General features: G+C 40.7%; 1 protein-coding gene across 1 annotated transcript; it reads left to right on the top strand.

Moving 5' to 3' along the window:
* The first annotated feature begins 303 nt into the window (after nt 1–303).
* LOC145493393 (uncharacterized) lies at nt 304–13,588 on the top strand. The gene is made up of 7 exons (XM_081472855.1): nt 304–938; nt 5,601–5,897; nt 6,810–7,469; nt 9,118–9,330; nt 10,188–10,533; nt 10,817–10,929; nt 11,446–13,588. Exons 1-7 carry the CDS (start codon nt 545–547, stop codon nt 11,967–11,969), a joined length of 2,547 nt encoding a protein of 848 aa, XP_081328981.1. The 5' UTR covers nt 304–544; the 3' UTR covers nt 11,970–13,588.
* The last annotated feature ends 1,011 nt before the right edge of the window (nt 13,589–14,599 follow it).

Genomic DNA, 14,599 nt, shown 5'->3' with positions numbered 1-14,599 from the left:
CCTATTTTTTGAACGAAGTCCCATACTCGTTTGTTTGTGATTCTCAGTCCCATTGACCTAGATCCAATTGACCTTGATCCCATTTACCCAGTGAAAAAATTGAACCAATCCCTGATCCCTATTTGCGCCACTCATATCCCTCACGAGTGGGAGCGATCACTGGCATGCTGTCATGATCTCACAGTGATATCGTGATTGAATCAAGTGCATCTTTTGTGATTATGTGACAATAAAACTGTTTGCATCTAAACCATAACTTCTTTAATGAGCTCTTCTCATTTCATAATTATGTTTTGCGACTTAACCAACTTCCAACGTTTTCGTTTTCGTTTAAACAGGCTTTAAATACTTCCTTTTTTTAATTTGGATCGAAGTCAATTAAATGTCACGTTTTGAAAAAGCCAAGAGAGTAACCCCAAGCTGATCTGTTCTTTTACAAACAATTGTTAACTATTGTATTTAACACAGTTGTCATTCAATGATTGCAAATTACTATGCACACATAAAATTCTGGACATAACAAGTCACGCCTGAATGAAACTCGATGGTTTATCAGTTTATTAAGCGCCAAAACGTCAAGCTATTAACTAGTGTCATTGCGGCGTCTTTAAATTGTGCTGACAGCCATACCATTGTGATACAAATCAAAATGACCGAGCACGAAGCCGATCAGGCGCTATCACCTGGAACGGAGGACGAAGGACAGCGAGATTTCGCTGCAAAGACAAGCAAAAAGCGATTCAGGGCTAACAGGAAGGTCGTCCTCGCCGTGGCTGGAGTTTTAGCAGGCGTAGGGCTTATTCTTTTCATTGTAGGGCTTGTGTTGATAGTGAAGAGCAAAAATGAGGGACGGCAGCATTCAGTCAGCAGTGAACAGGACAATGACAAGGATAAGCTGGTGGATAAGTGTTCATTCTCGCCTGAGGCAAAGCGTGCAGGTCAGTGTTTCATAGTTTGTCGCGTGTATAAAATCGACAAGTTCATACTTGTGTGGCTCAACTTTGTTTACAATAAAAGAGGAATTTTATGAGACTAATGCTAGAGCTGAAAATGCGCAAAGGGACTTTGAATTGATCTGGGATGTCAAAATAGTCCTATAGCTAATAATGCAGTTATGTACATCGAAGAAACAAATAAAATGCAGAACAGACGCACTTTCTAAGGGGGAGAGGGAGGGTCAAGCTTTGTCCATTTTCTGTTTCGGACGACAGATAGATTGATGAAACTACGCCACGATCTACTCGCCAGGTTACATGCCACGTACAAAAACTACCACTGAATGAAAGTAAACCTAAAAATAATTTTTCATGATGATTAAGGTTGAAAAATCACAAAGGTACTAAGTTAAGTTACCGTTTATAGACGAGGAGGTAGAGTATGTCTTTTACTACTTCGGCTACCTCCCGTCCCGGGGGGTGTACTCCCTTGTATGGGCTATATAGGTATGTACGGTGTTTTCAAATTCCTCCGGTTTTGAAGACCGTTTTCGAAAAGCTCCGTTTTCGTGACGGATTACTCTGGACCGTAGGCCTAACCGTAGAAATAAAGCTGTATGCGTTTTTAAATCCTCTGGCGTAATGTGGACGGAGTCTGGAGCAAACCACGACGTCAATGAGCACCACCAAACAAAAGGTTTAATGAGCAAAACAAGTGTGTTCAGTAAACCTTTGAACATTTCATAGCCGTCCTCTGCAAAACAACTACGCAAAATGACCGTGACCGCGAACGCGAACGATGAGTCGAACTGCTAATTTTCCTATTTCCATTTAGAATTGAGCGCTGTCATCACATCTTTAGCCTGAGCGAGGTTTTAGAACCATAGGCATCCTGGAAAAATTCAATTTTACAAGGCTTTGTCCTCGGCGTCGCCGTCGTCGTTGTAAAGATCCCTATATTTGCATCTCGGATGCCCGAAGATCGATACACTTGTTTAACGTGGGGTCTGTCATCCTAAGTGGCTGCTTTATGCTTTGCTCATGTTTTATCCCAAGACCAATCGAGCGCAGATGAGAGTATTTTGTAAAGACCGTAAAAAATCACACAAATTGCAGTTCTTTGCCAAGTTCTTTTTAATTCAGAGATTAAGTTGTCGAGCGTTTCGGTGGGAAGTTTTTCCCTCCTGCTGAAACAATCTCGTTTACGTTACTTCGCAGATGTAATACCTTTTCATCTTCTCCATTACTACACAGCAATCGTTTGCATCTTCTTCTTCAGTATAGTTTAAGGCTTTGAACGCTTTAAGGCCATCGTCATCCATAACGTCCTTGAACATGGCGAGTTGATACTCGGGGCTTTCCCGTTCCAAACCAAGTAATTATTACAGTATTTCTCTTGCCATAGCTTCCAGTTCTCGGGGATCTCGCTACTTAATTGACCTCAAATCTAAATGTTGTGGAGGCAAGGTAGAATAACACTGAAAATTGTGATGCGTTAGGCGGCGAGGCACCGGAAGTTGTTTTCGCTCGTAGGTATTCGTAGACGGTAGACGTTGTCGACGAATTTGAACTACCCATTCGCTGCAACATGTGATATCAGATGGTAGAGAGAACCTTAAACGAACGTCATCAATCAAGGCTTAATCTGGCTACTGTAACTCAAGATACACAGGGTGAACAGGTATTTTAATATATAACTGTATGTATTGCATAAATTACAAAGCCGTTACAGAACATAAGCGTGCATGTAAAGAATGTTTGGCAAATTAGCATATTATAGCCTTAGATTAAGGTATGTCCGCCATTTTGAATAATCAAATCCAGCAGGTGTCAGAAACTCGTTTGTCCAGTTTGGCTATGACGTCAGCACTTTCTCATTGGCTCACAGCCAAGCCTTTTGTTCTTTCTCTTTATAAGTACGACACCACCCGGATGGTTGGGCGGCTAATTAACTCCACTGCAATATACATATCTCTCTTAATCTCTCTTAAAACAACACCTCCTGTATATATAATCAAGTATTCTTCCTTAACCACCCCCCTTAATATCTTTCCAATATCCCCTCACAGCCTGCATCGCATTATTCCCCCAACATATACCTACACAGCCTACATCTTATTAATCCTCTACATATACCTACACAGCCTACATCTCACTAATCCGCTACATATACCTACACAGCCTACAATTCATTATTCCCCCAACATATACCTACACAGCCTACATCTCATTAATCCCCCACATATACCTACACAGCCTACATTTCATTAATCCCCCACATATACCTACATAGCCTACAGCTCATTAATCCCCTACATATACCTACACAGCCTACATCTCATTATTCCCCCACATATACCTACACAGCCTACATCTCATTAATCCCCCACATATACCTACACAGCCTACATCTCATTAATCCCCTACATATACCTACACAGCCTACATTTCATTAATCCCCCACATATACCTACATAGCCTACAGCTCATTAATCCCCTACATATACCTACACAGCCTACATCTCATTATTCCCCCAACATATACCTACACAGCCTACATCTCATTAATCCCCCACATATACCTACACAGCCTACAGCTCATTAATCCCCCACATATACCTACACAGCCTACATCTCATTAATCCCCTACATATACCTACACAGCCTACATCTCATTAATCCCCCACATATACCTACACAGCCTACAGCTCATTAATCCCCCACATATACCTACACAGCCTACATCTCATTAATCCCCCACATATACCTACACAGCCTACAGCTCATTAATCCCCTACATATACCTACACAGCCTACATCTCATTAATCCCCTACATATACCTACACAGCCTACATTTCATCAATCCCCCACATATACCTACACAGCCTACAGCTCATTAATCCCTTACATATACTTACACAGCCTACATCTCATTAATCCCCTATATATATCTACACAGCCTACATTTCATTAATCCCCCACATATACCTACACAGCCTACATCTCATTAATCCTCTACAAATACCTACGCAGCCTACATCTCATTATAATTAATCTCCTACACATACCTACACAGCCTACATCTCATTAATCACCTACATATACCTGCACAGCCAACATCTCATTAATTCCCCAGATATACCTGCACAGCCTACATCTTATTTATCCCCCTACATATACCTACACAACCTACATCTCATTAATCCCCCTAATATACCTACACAGCCTACATCTCATTAATCCCCCACATATACCTACAGAGCCCACATCTCATTATTTCATTAAATCGTTTCTAGAGTCATTACTCATTATATTCAGTGGTTATCAACTAGTGTAGAACCAAGTGGTCTTAAGATATCTTGGAACAAGTAAATTGATCATCGTTATTCAAATTATCCGTTCACTTGCCGTACGTTCAGCCGTTCGAACGGATACCGTGAGGAACGTTTTCGCGTGAGAGGTCACATATTTGCCGATGTATTTTTGTGGTTGAATCGGCAGAGTTCTTCTTTTAACAACGCTCATTTAGGGTTAAGAAAGTAATATTGGCGATGTACTTACTTCTTTTCACGTGACGTGTGATCGGTGAAAAAAATTGTCCGTGATGCCTGATTTCATAGAAAAAAATCAGCATGATGCGTGATTGGTACCCCGCCTTTGCCACCCTCAGCCATACGGACAAACTGACATTGGACGATTAAACATCCGTTTAGAATACTAACCCAAACACTTTTATGCGACTTTCGCTATGGCATTAGTTAGCTACTGGGTGCTCTTCTTATCTTAATGTTTTGTATTCATATATAACTTAAACTATTTTAGACTTCCTATATAGCATAGAAATAGCGTTTTTCCTCTTCTTTGTTTTCTTCTTGTGTGTGCGTTTGTGCTCAAGTTTTCTTGCTGACCTGTATTTTATTTCTATTCAATACTGATGTTAACTGGCTGCCTGGCTCCGCTAGCCCCTATGGTTATTCCAGGCAGCTAGTACTCTAATTTTTACTTCTGATATTTTCATTGAAATTGTAATTTTTCTTTAGTAAGACTGAGTACAAATAAAGATTGATTACTTTCAGAAGTGAACTACAAAGTTCCTGAAATAATCAATAGAAACTAAAGTTTAGAGAACTAGAAGCCTAAACAGGATCTTTGAGGGAGATACAGACTAAGGCCAGTAGACAAATCCGGCCAGACATGACTATCGATAGGGTTTGTTCGGAACTTAAGTACTCTTGATAAACTATGGCTAAGATAAACAACTTGATGTGATAAGACTCACCATGGGCGCAGTCGGGCCCTAGAATCACAAGACTAAGATCGACTAACGTTGTGGCTACAAAATGATAAACAATCGATGATCAAGAACCAAAAATACTAAATGTTATACAAGGTTACAATTCAAAATGTAATGCCATGATCAGTTCTAGACATAGTTATACATTTCTCTTGCGGAGGAAACAATTTACCCTACCCATTTTGACAACTATAGCAAGGTGTAGTTCTTTTTCACTTAAAAAAAAAAGAAATCAAGGATATTGTATATATATGAAACCCATGAAACGTAAGCTGAATATCTTTTAGGCTAACCTGGAAATATCTATTTTGTTACAAGTAGGTTTTTATTGTATTTTTATGTGACATAACTTCAGTTGGCCTTTCGTTAGGTCTTCCACAGTTTTTCAAGAAAGTCGACAGCTCGTACTACGAACTTCATCCCTACATTGCTGGTCGTATGACAGGGGTCCCTCTTGAGGAAAGTAGGAAGCTATTTCAGCCGTATAACCCCACCCCGGAGAGTATCAAAGCCATATCTGACCGATCGCAGTCATTGCTGAAGGAACTCAATCAAATGGACATCAACAGGAAGCTTCTTTTATCACGTGAACGGAGCATGATCGCCCAAGCGGATCATTTTTTGAGGCACTACTTCGGGCGGCCTTACGAAAACAATTATTTATCCGGTAAGGCTTAATTTAGCGCAAAGGGACCTACAAAATGTAAAGGGAAAATGCACGATATGGAAAACGTGATGGTAGAGTAGTTAGCTCCTCGAGACTTGGATTTAGATGTCAAAGGTTTTAAAAGCCTCGGGAATAATAATTCTATCTCCATGCATGAAGAATTAAAGTTCATGGGATATCTTTTAATGTTTCCAGGCAAATAAAAACACATTTACTTTCTTAGATTTTGGGGGGCGAGAGGGAAGGAGAAAGGGATTGGAGCAGGTGGAGGAGGTGGTGTGAGACTTTCAGCCCATTAGCATCCAATTCGAATATGATAGAAGAAACTGATCATGATTTTGGATCGCTTTAAATCTTTGCCAGGCCCAACGGAAAATGTAAAGATACGAGATCCTGATGAATCTTGTCAGTGAAATTTAGAAAATTAAGGCAACTACGTAACAATAATGAAAGGCTGACCATATAGGTGGCGTAAAATAGTGCATCGATAGTAATTCACGTTTGCTGTGGTTTTGCATTAACACGCTGCCCGATTGGCTTAAAAAATCTCGCGGCACTTTTTGTCATCCAGTCAGTGGTAAAACCAATGGTGACTCGCTTTCACACGTTTTCCCGTGCTTCACGTCAGCTACATGTATTTGCTCCAACGTCTGATTGGTTAAATAGATTGTCTGTGTCCTTTTTGATTTTGCTTGAAGCATCAGTCTGCGTTTGCCTTACAACACACAGTTGAAAACCACCATATACGTAACTCCGATGGCAGTTATTTAAATTTTGTGCACCAATATCCCCCTACCGCTTAATAGATAAAACTCAGGCTAAATTTTGAATCTCCTGTCCTCAGTCGGGAAGAGAAACTGCAAAAATACTAATTTCGATGGTCGTTTGATATTTTCTCCACGATTCTTTTAGGCTACTGGATGTTGGGACCTGGAAGATACTGTACAAGGACTTTCAAGGGCATCACATCTATTAAAGCCCAGCTTGCAACAATGCTTCTTCTTTTCCGCCCCCAAACAGCGTCGGAGCTGGAAGACAATTTGGTCTTTTTGGGTAGGTTCAAAATCGGGATAAACCAGTTCAAGGAAAACTTGAAAAGCGGGATCAGAGCTGGTATGGTAGGGTCCGTAACCGTGTGCAAAGAGGGGAAACAGTGCTTGGAGGATACGTATGTCGAAATCACGTCCCAGAAATCAGGCCGAGGAATCATAGCAGCGTTTACCAATTCAATTTCTTCCTTCCTCTCCAAAATAAGCTCAGACGAATTAGCGAAGATATTGGAAAGACATGGAATGAATGCGACCGCCCTTGTCGAGGACAGTGTTATTAAGAATGTCGGATCACCTTTGACTGATCTCTTTGAGTACCTTGAGAAAGAGCACCTTCCACACTGCTTACCGACCAATGTTTCGAGTGGACTGGGTGCCTTGCCTGTTGATCACGTTTATTACAACGGGAGTAGAACCTTGGAGAAAACAAATACGATTTTCAAGGGAGGGGACAGTATCATGCCTGGGAAGGAATCTTACAGGAACTTTTTATCATTCTCTACAACGCAAAATATCACGCCAGGTAAGGCATATAATCAAATGTAAAGAAAATCTTCCTTTTGTTAAAATTCTTGATTGGTCTTCACTGAACAATTGTCTACATAGTTGCAAATGCTCGGACAGCCAACAAACGAGATTCACAGAGGGCTGGGGTGGAGGGGGGCGGGGCCAGATCTACATGTTTAACGAGCTTAAAGTTCTCTTCTGCACATACACGCACGCGATTCGCTGAAATTAATGCAGCGAAGTAGTAGTAGTAGTAGCAGCAGCAGCAGTAAGAGTAGTAGTAGTAGTAGTAGTAGTAGTAGTAGTAGTAGTAGTAGTAGTGGTAGTGGTAGTGGTAGTGGTAGTGGTAGTGGTAGTGGTAGTGGTAGTGGTAGTGGTAGTGGTAGTGGTAGTGGTAGTGGTAGTGGTAGTGGTAGTGGTAGTGGTAGTGGTAGTGGTAGTAGTGGTAGTGGTAGTGGTAGTGGTAGTAGTGGTAGTGGTAGTGGTAGTGGTAGTAGTGGTAGTGGTAGTGGTAGTGGTAGTGGTAGTGGTAGTGATAGTGGTAGTAGTAGTGGCAGTGGCAGTGGCAGTGGTAGTAGTAGTAGTAGTATACTTTATTTACCCTCGGATTGTAGAGTAGCTTTAACAGCTAATGTCTCCGAACATTTGAACAGTACAATGGGCAAAGACCAGACCACAACAACGGGGACTTCGTGCCCTGCTCTTTACGATGAGTGTGTGGGTTCTTTAACGTCCCCTGCTGACCATAACAGTGAAGATGCAGGAGACGGGGCCTACGGTTTATCGTCCTTATCCGAGAAGACTAGAATATCTAACCATTTGCAGATGTCATTGCAAAGGCAGCATATTCTCCTCAGTTATTTTAAGACCCTGAGTGTTGGTCCGGTCTGGGGCTCGAACCCGAGACCTCCCGCACGGTTGTCCGTCGCTCTACCAACTGAGCTAACCGGTCGAAGGGTTAAGTCAAAGTGCTTACAGCGACGCTCTCCTGACTCGACAATAAAGAAAAGTAACGACAAGCTTAAAGGCTCCAGAAATTCTAACCCGAATCGGTATAGCTTACATTGTTGAAGATTTCACTGAAAACTACAAGGGTATATTCCAAACAAACACGGCGACCTTTCTATCTCGTGCTGATTATCCGGTCGCTTAGTCTCATGGGAGCCTCAGGCTTCCCAACAACAATGAGCTATTGTTACTGGAGACTTGATATGGCAACAGTAATCTAAATAATTAAAACATTATAAAGGATGGAGACATATACTGGCCATTGTCAGACGCTCCAAAGTGGGACTTCGTGGATTCAAAATGGCGGCGGCGGAAATTTCAGAACCTAAATATTTGTACCCCACTTTTTTATTTAATGCTTTTAAAGGATACAACGATGCAAGAGACCGCAAACGAAAATGCTTCTGGTATACGTAGGATCTGTAAAAGATCTGATCAGCCAAAAATAGAAACATAACAATGAAGGCAAGGCTGATTACTACGTAGAAAGCTTAACGGGACAACGACATGATAGACTCCAAAGTGAAAGCCAAAAATCTCGCCACTGGCACTTTATACAGTAGATGTTTGCAGCAATTCAACGATACTTTTTCTACCAGTAGTAAATTTTTCTTGAAAAATATTTCTGAAGTGACTGGCTCTTCGTCTTTCTGTAGGTGAAGTTCATGACATGGGATGGAAGATGTTGCATCGTCTTTACCAACAGGCTGTGTTAATTGCTAAGACGATTACCAAGAAAGACAAGGAGGAGGAAGCTGTAACTGAGTTCAAAAAATACCTCAACTCTTCAGAACTGTACTTTAATGAACATCCCTTTCCAGAGAATGAATCTAATGAAGAGGCCTTTCTTAAATGCAAGAGCGTAGAGGGTAAGGTTTTCATTCATATCAGTTAAACGTTCAATTGTCAGCTCTTTCTTTGACTACCCAATACGTTAGTGCCTTATAGAATTGTCGAGCGAGAAAAGAAAAACAAGAAAAACAACGAAAGCGGTTGCAAACAACGGATGTTTCGATTGCAGTAAGAACCCACGTGTAAGAACCTACATATTTTTACGTGTGACAAAATAGGTTCTTGTATTTTGGGGTACTTATTGGCAATTAAGGCTAAGTAGGTTCGAAATTTCTACGAAGGAGATATGGTTGTTGATTACCAGAAAAATAAATAAACTTGGGGTTGGTCCTTAAATATACAGTATTTATTCACATGGCGAGCCTAACACAATTGATAAAAGAACTGATAAAAGTGTTGCCTCTATAACAAGAGTTCATAATTTAACTACAGCCCACATATAAGAACCTGCTTAATCTTGCTTGACTAAACAGATTCTTAATTATATTTATGGGTTTTAAAATGGTAAATTTCTGCCAGCAGGTTGATGCTTTACCGAGGAGAATCGAATCAATCGCGTTTTTTATTCAAACCAAACAAATTTCAATAGCTCAAAGAAACCAGAACAAGCACTCCCCTCTCTTCTCCGCAGAGGTGCAAATGTTGGTTGTCGGGAATCTGCTTAACTGAGTGTAGACGCAAGAGGCAGTAGATCAAACGGAGATTGCCGTCATTTCTTGCGCCTGCACTTGCTACACTAACTTGCTAAATCTGTAACTCGTTTTAACCCTCGGCTGTGAAAAAAGAGATGTTTTCTTTTATTTTATACGTCTTTCTCGCGCGTTAGAATTTAGCATGGGTTCTTTTCCTTATTTGCTTACTTTATTTCTTTCAGCTGCTCAAGTGTACTGCCCAGAACGTTACAAAGCGATGATGAAATGGCTTGACTTTTCTCGTAACACGCTGGCCCTTATCCGGCCCAAATTAACCAGAATGGTCTACTACACGGGCAATAAAACAACTGCTCCCTCGTGCCCTGCTTCCGTGGTAATTAGATTCAATCCTCTGATCTCTGTACAGGGATATTCTAAGAGTACAAGGTCCTGCCAAGAGCCCAGTAAGATTAAAGTCCCTTTCTTTGTGGACAGAATGGGACCCAGGTTCTTCGAATACACCGTGAGCGCGCACGAAGCGAGTCCTGGGCACCATATGCAGTCACAAGGCTATATCGAGAATTTTCGGTGAGTTCCAGTCTAGTTCAAGCTATTTTTTTTTTTTTTGACTTATGAATTGATCTGACATGAAAAGCACTTCATTTAATGATCATACGAGCAAGTAGAAATTGCATTTGGTAAACTAACTAAGGGAGTGATTTTTGTTTCTTTTCTTCGCAGTGTTTTCTAAACGAAATAGAAAGCAATTAAGTAAACAGTTTTGTAAACAAATAGAAAACAAAAGGGGGCAAAGAAGGCTAAATTGACATAAACGAAGACACTGACTTCTTCTCTTTTAAATTTTTCTCAGGGATCAGTGCTTAAAAGTTGTCAATGTTGAGTTCCTGAAAGACCCATCGGTAACTGCATTCAATGAGGGCTGGGGTCTGTATGCTGAAAATCCGCTAGTGACTCAGGACACAGGTTAGTGACGAACATGGTAAGGTAGTGGCTATGACGTTGGGTGTGGGGTGTGGGGTGTGGGGTGGGGAAATTGGAATGACTAGTGGAGAGTGACGTGTTTTCCAATGTATTCTAGCCAATCCGATAAAAAGCTAGGTGGTACTGAAGTGGTAGCTAGACTACACTGGAACAGCACCACTTGAGGAGTCACTGCATGCTGCAGAAACGTAAGGCAAATGAGACAGGGCGCCGCGATTAAAAATAATGCTGGTTTTCGTAGGATCTGCCCAGAAACTGGAATCTAGCGCTCAAGGTTTGACCCACTTAGCTCAAGATTTTACTTTCTCATTTAATATTTCAAAGCTATTCTGCGTTAATAAATCATTTCCATTCGGCTGCTACGGGACCAATGCTTGGATTAACCTTGTGATAATGCTTTACAAGTTATGTTGAGGAAGAAAGTTTCGTGTTTGGAAAATCTCTGTGGACGGATCGGAGACGAACGTTGCGCAATTATTTTTCTTTTCTTTTTTTCAGATTTGTACCAACATCGTCCACTCGAGAACTACGGAGCTATGAAAGGCCAAATATGGCGCGCTCTTCGCCTAATCATAGATACCGGCCTCCATTCTCAAAACATGACACGTGACCAAGCCATTCATCTGTTTCGTCGTTATTTGTGGGATGAAAGTGACGTCGTCGTTAACGAGGTTAGTCGGTACCAGGGTTGGCCGGGACAGGCGACCTCGTACATGACTGGTCAGTTGGCAATTTGGAGAATGCGCAATGAGACGTTGGAAAAATTAGGAGCTAAGTTTAAACTGCAAGATTTTCATTATCATGTGTTATTGCACGGGTCAGTGCCGATTTCGTACCTTCAAACCTACATCGACGAGTACTCCAACTGCGTCTTACATGAAGAAGAGAGCCACTGTGAGGAAATCCTCACTGCTTTCAGCAAAATAGAGCCTTCCGGCGAGGCATTACTCGCGGACAAATATCAACACGAATTCTTGAATAAACTAAGGGAGTTAACGCCAGAAGACACTTATGAATTTTAACAGTAACACGAAGCGAGATAGTTTTCGTGCTGACCATTTGAAATCACCTACAACCCTGAGTACTGCTTGCAAACTCCTCGTTCCTTTTGAAGTCATTCAGTCAACTGTAGCTCAGTCAGAAAGACTCGAGACAATAGATGAATGCAAGAAAACTCTAATGTCATTTAGCCTGCTGTCTGTTATTGTCATCTTTTGAAACGTTTATTCGTAAAGACCCTTTAAATTTCAGTTTATACTCATTTTTCAATATTCGACTGATAGGACAAGTGATTTTAATTTGACCCCAGCTTGTTATAAAAGGAGGTTGTCATTTTCATGGCCCGGTGCACCCACAATCTTTTAACCAGTAAAACTGAGCGGATGAAATTTTATTTCAACCCCGCAATCACTGGTGTGCTGTAATAACAGGGAATAACGCCCTATTTTAACTACAGTAAATAAAATTGTATTTTTAAAAGTTTAATTCAAAAGGCCATATTGTCAATAAGGCCATCCCCTACTTTTCTTCGCGGTTAAGGGTCGTCAAACCGACCCAATATATTATGCACTTTACGAAAAAAAATGTTATGAGGTCAGCGTTAATGACACAGTCAAATATTTTTACCTTTAAACTAAAAATTAAACATTTTGTTTTTGCGAACGCAGATTTATTTACTGCATCTCCTACGCTGAATACTTGTCCAGTTTTAATCCTATACCCCAGATCGATGTTGTTTTCCTCGCCTCCAGGGTTGATTTTGTGACGACTTTATGTTGTTTCCAGTCTACACGGCGTTTATGTTGGGGTACCGGGCCTCCTAGTTCCAGACTCCCCCTGATTTCTTTTATGGAGCATTGTTTTTAAACTACTGACCGACCCAAAATAGGGAATCGCATTCGACGGTGAACGAAAAAAAAGGGATGGGCTAAGTCTGAGATGCACAATATGTTGGCGTGGAATCACGGCTGAAGGATAAGCAGTAAAGCTTTCGTTTCCTACAAAGCACAGACAGCTACAGGTTTCCCTAAGGGTGGAAGCAAACTTGTTTTAAAGGATGTCTCATATTTGTTTTTACACTGTATCGTTATTCGTGATTTAGTTACATAAAAAACACAAAAACGGCCTACTGATTCATCCTGCCCAGAATGTGATTAGATAAAATTTTGAGACCTACCATGGACAGGCTAAGAGGATGACCATGCCCTAGCGGCCCTAACTCTTGTGAAAATCTATTAAAAAAAGCCAACAGACCATTTCGGCCATTTCCGAGTTACCTTGCGCATGTGTTTCCAAAGGAATCTTCGCGCAAAACCTTTCATATGAAAATGATAAACCTGCAGGGGACACATATTTTCATATGAATGGTTTCGAATAAAGACTCGTTTTGACACCTGGGCAAAAGACAACTCGGAAATGGCCTATTCATGCCTGGCAAAAAAACCTTCACTTGGCTTGTCACGTGACCAGATCAATCGAAGGAAAAGGGTTCAGGGGCCCGTTTTTCGAAGGTGCCGAAGAGCCGAAAAGCTTTCGCAACCGAAAAGCCGTAGCAAAATATCAAGAGCCTTACGACTTCAGAGCTGTTTTATGCACATATTCTTAATATGAGCAGAGGTTCCCTTCGAACAAGAAGTTTCAGGTGTATAGACCTCTCTGTTTGTAGATGCAGATTAACTGGAAAAGGCTTTGCGGGCCCGAAAAGTTTTTGGGGCTTTCGAGAAACAGGCCCCAGCACAATAAATTGACGTAAAAGAACTGAAAATTCCAGCTAACTAAAAATTCAACGTTGGCTGTTTACTATTTTTTCGCTCAGGTTGAAATAGTCCAAAAAAAGCAATTTTAGTTAAATGTGTTTTGACATTAATTCAAATTCAATTTCTTTCATTTTGGTTTTGTAAAGCCGATGCACCAGGATAACCAATGTCACTTGTCAAAAACGTTTCTTTCATTCTAGACTTAATCTGACAAGTGTTTCTTTTGCCTCACTCAAGCCGCCAAAACCGAAATAAAATTACATTTGTCAGTAAAATCAATTAGTTACTTGGTACAATTTAACATCTCCCAGCATCACGTAAAAGACGCCGAAGGGAATATAAGTGATTTATTTGTGTCTGTGATACTTTTAGCCAAACAATGTTCTTACAAAGATGACGGCTGTCACGTAGGTTTATTCTAACAGGAAAAAAAAAATAGCGTAATTCTAATTCTGCCCCGGTTGAATGAAAACCAGAAAGCGAAGATGCAGACCGGCCGCGCGTGAGTTATTGTGATATTATTGTGACTGCACCTGCAAACAGTTGGTTTAAGGTACATTTGGAAGATCTATTAATTTTAACAGAAGACACTAATAAGATGATTGTACAGAGCCACAAAATGTGCTAATGGAAGCTTTAACAAATACGTCCAACCGAAAAATGAAAATAGCAAAAATAATAAAGAAAAAATTCTAACCAACAAGAAGGCTTTCCAAAACCGTGATTGGGTAATTGTACAAAAAGAAGAAACTATTCGACGCTCTAAGCTCGCATGAAATAAGTTACAAGAAAGATAAATTGCTATTTTTATTTTTGATTCACCGCTGATTATTAAAATGGGCAAGAAACGCGCAGTATTTCAATCTACATTAAGACCTGTTTATCGCGTTTTGAAT

This window comes from Orbicella franksi, chromosome 7 (genome assembly GCF_964199315.1).
Source record: "Orbicella franksi chromosome 7, jaOrbFran1.1, whole genome shotgun sequence".
Lineage (NCBI taxonomy): Eukaryota > Metazoa > Cnidaria > Anthozoa > Scleractinia > Merulinidae > Orbicella > Orbicella franksi.
The sequence above is the reverse complement of the archived record's forward strand: the minus strand, read 5'-3'. Positions and strand labels throughout refer to the sequence as shown.

Coding starts and splice junctions, on each gene's coding strand:
- LOC145493393 (XM_081472855.1), top strand. CDS start 545: ATGGTTTATCAGTTTATTAAGCGCCAAAACGTCAAGCTATTAACTAGT. Junction 7,470..9,117: donor AACGCAAAATATCACGCCAG/GTAAGGCATATA, acceptor GTCTTTCTGTAG/GTGAAGTTCATGACATGGGA. Junction 9,331..10,187: donor TAAATGCAAGAGCGTAGAGG/GTAAGGTTTTCA, acceptor TATTTCTTTCAG/CTGCTCAAGTGTACTGCCCA.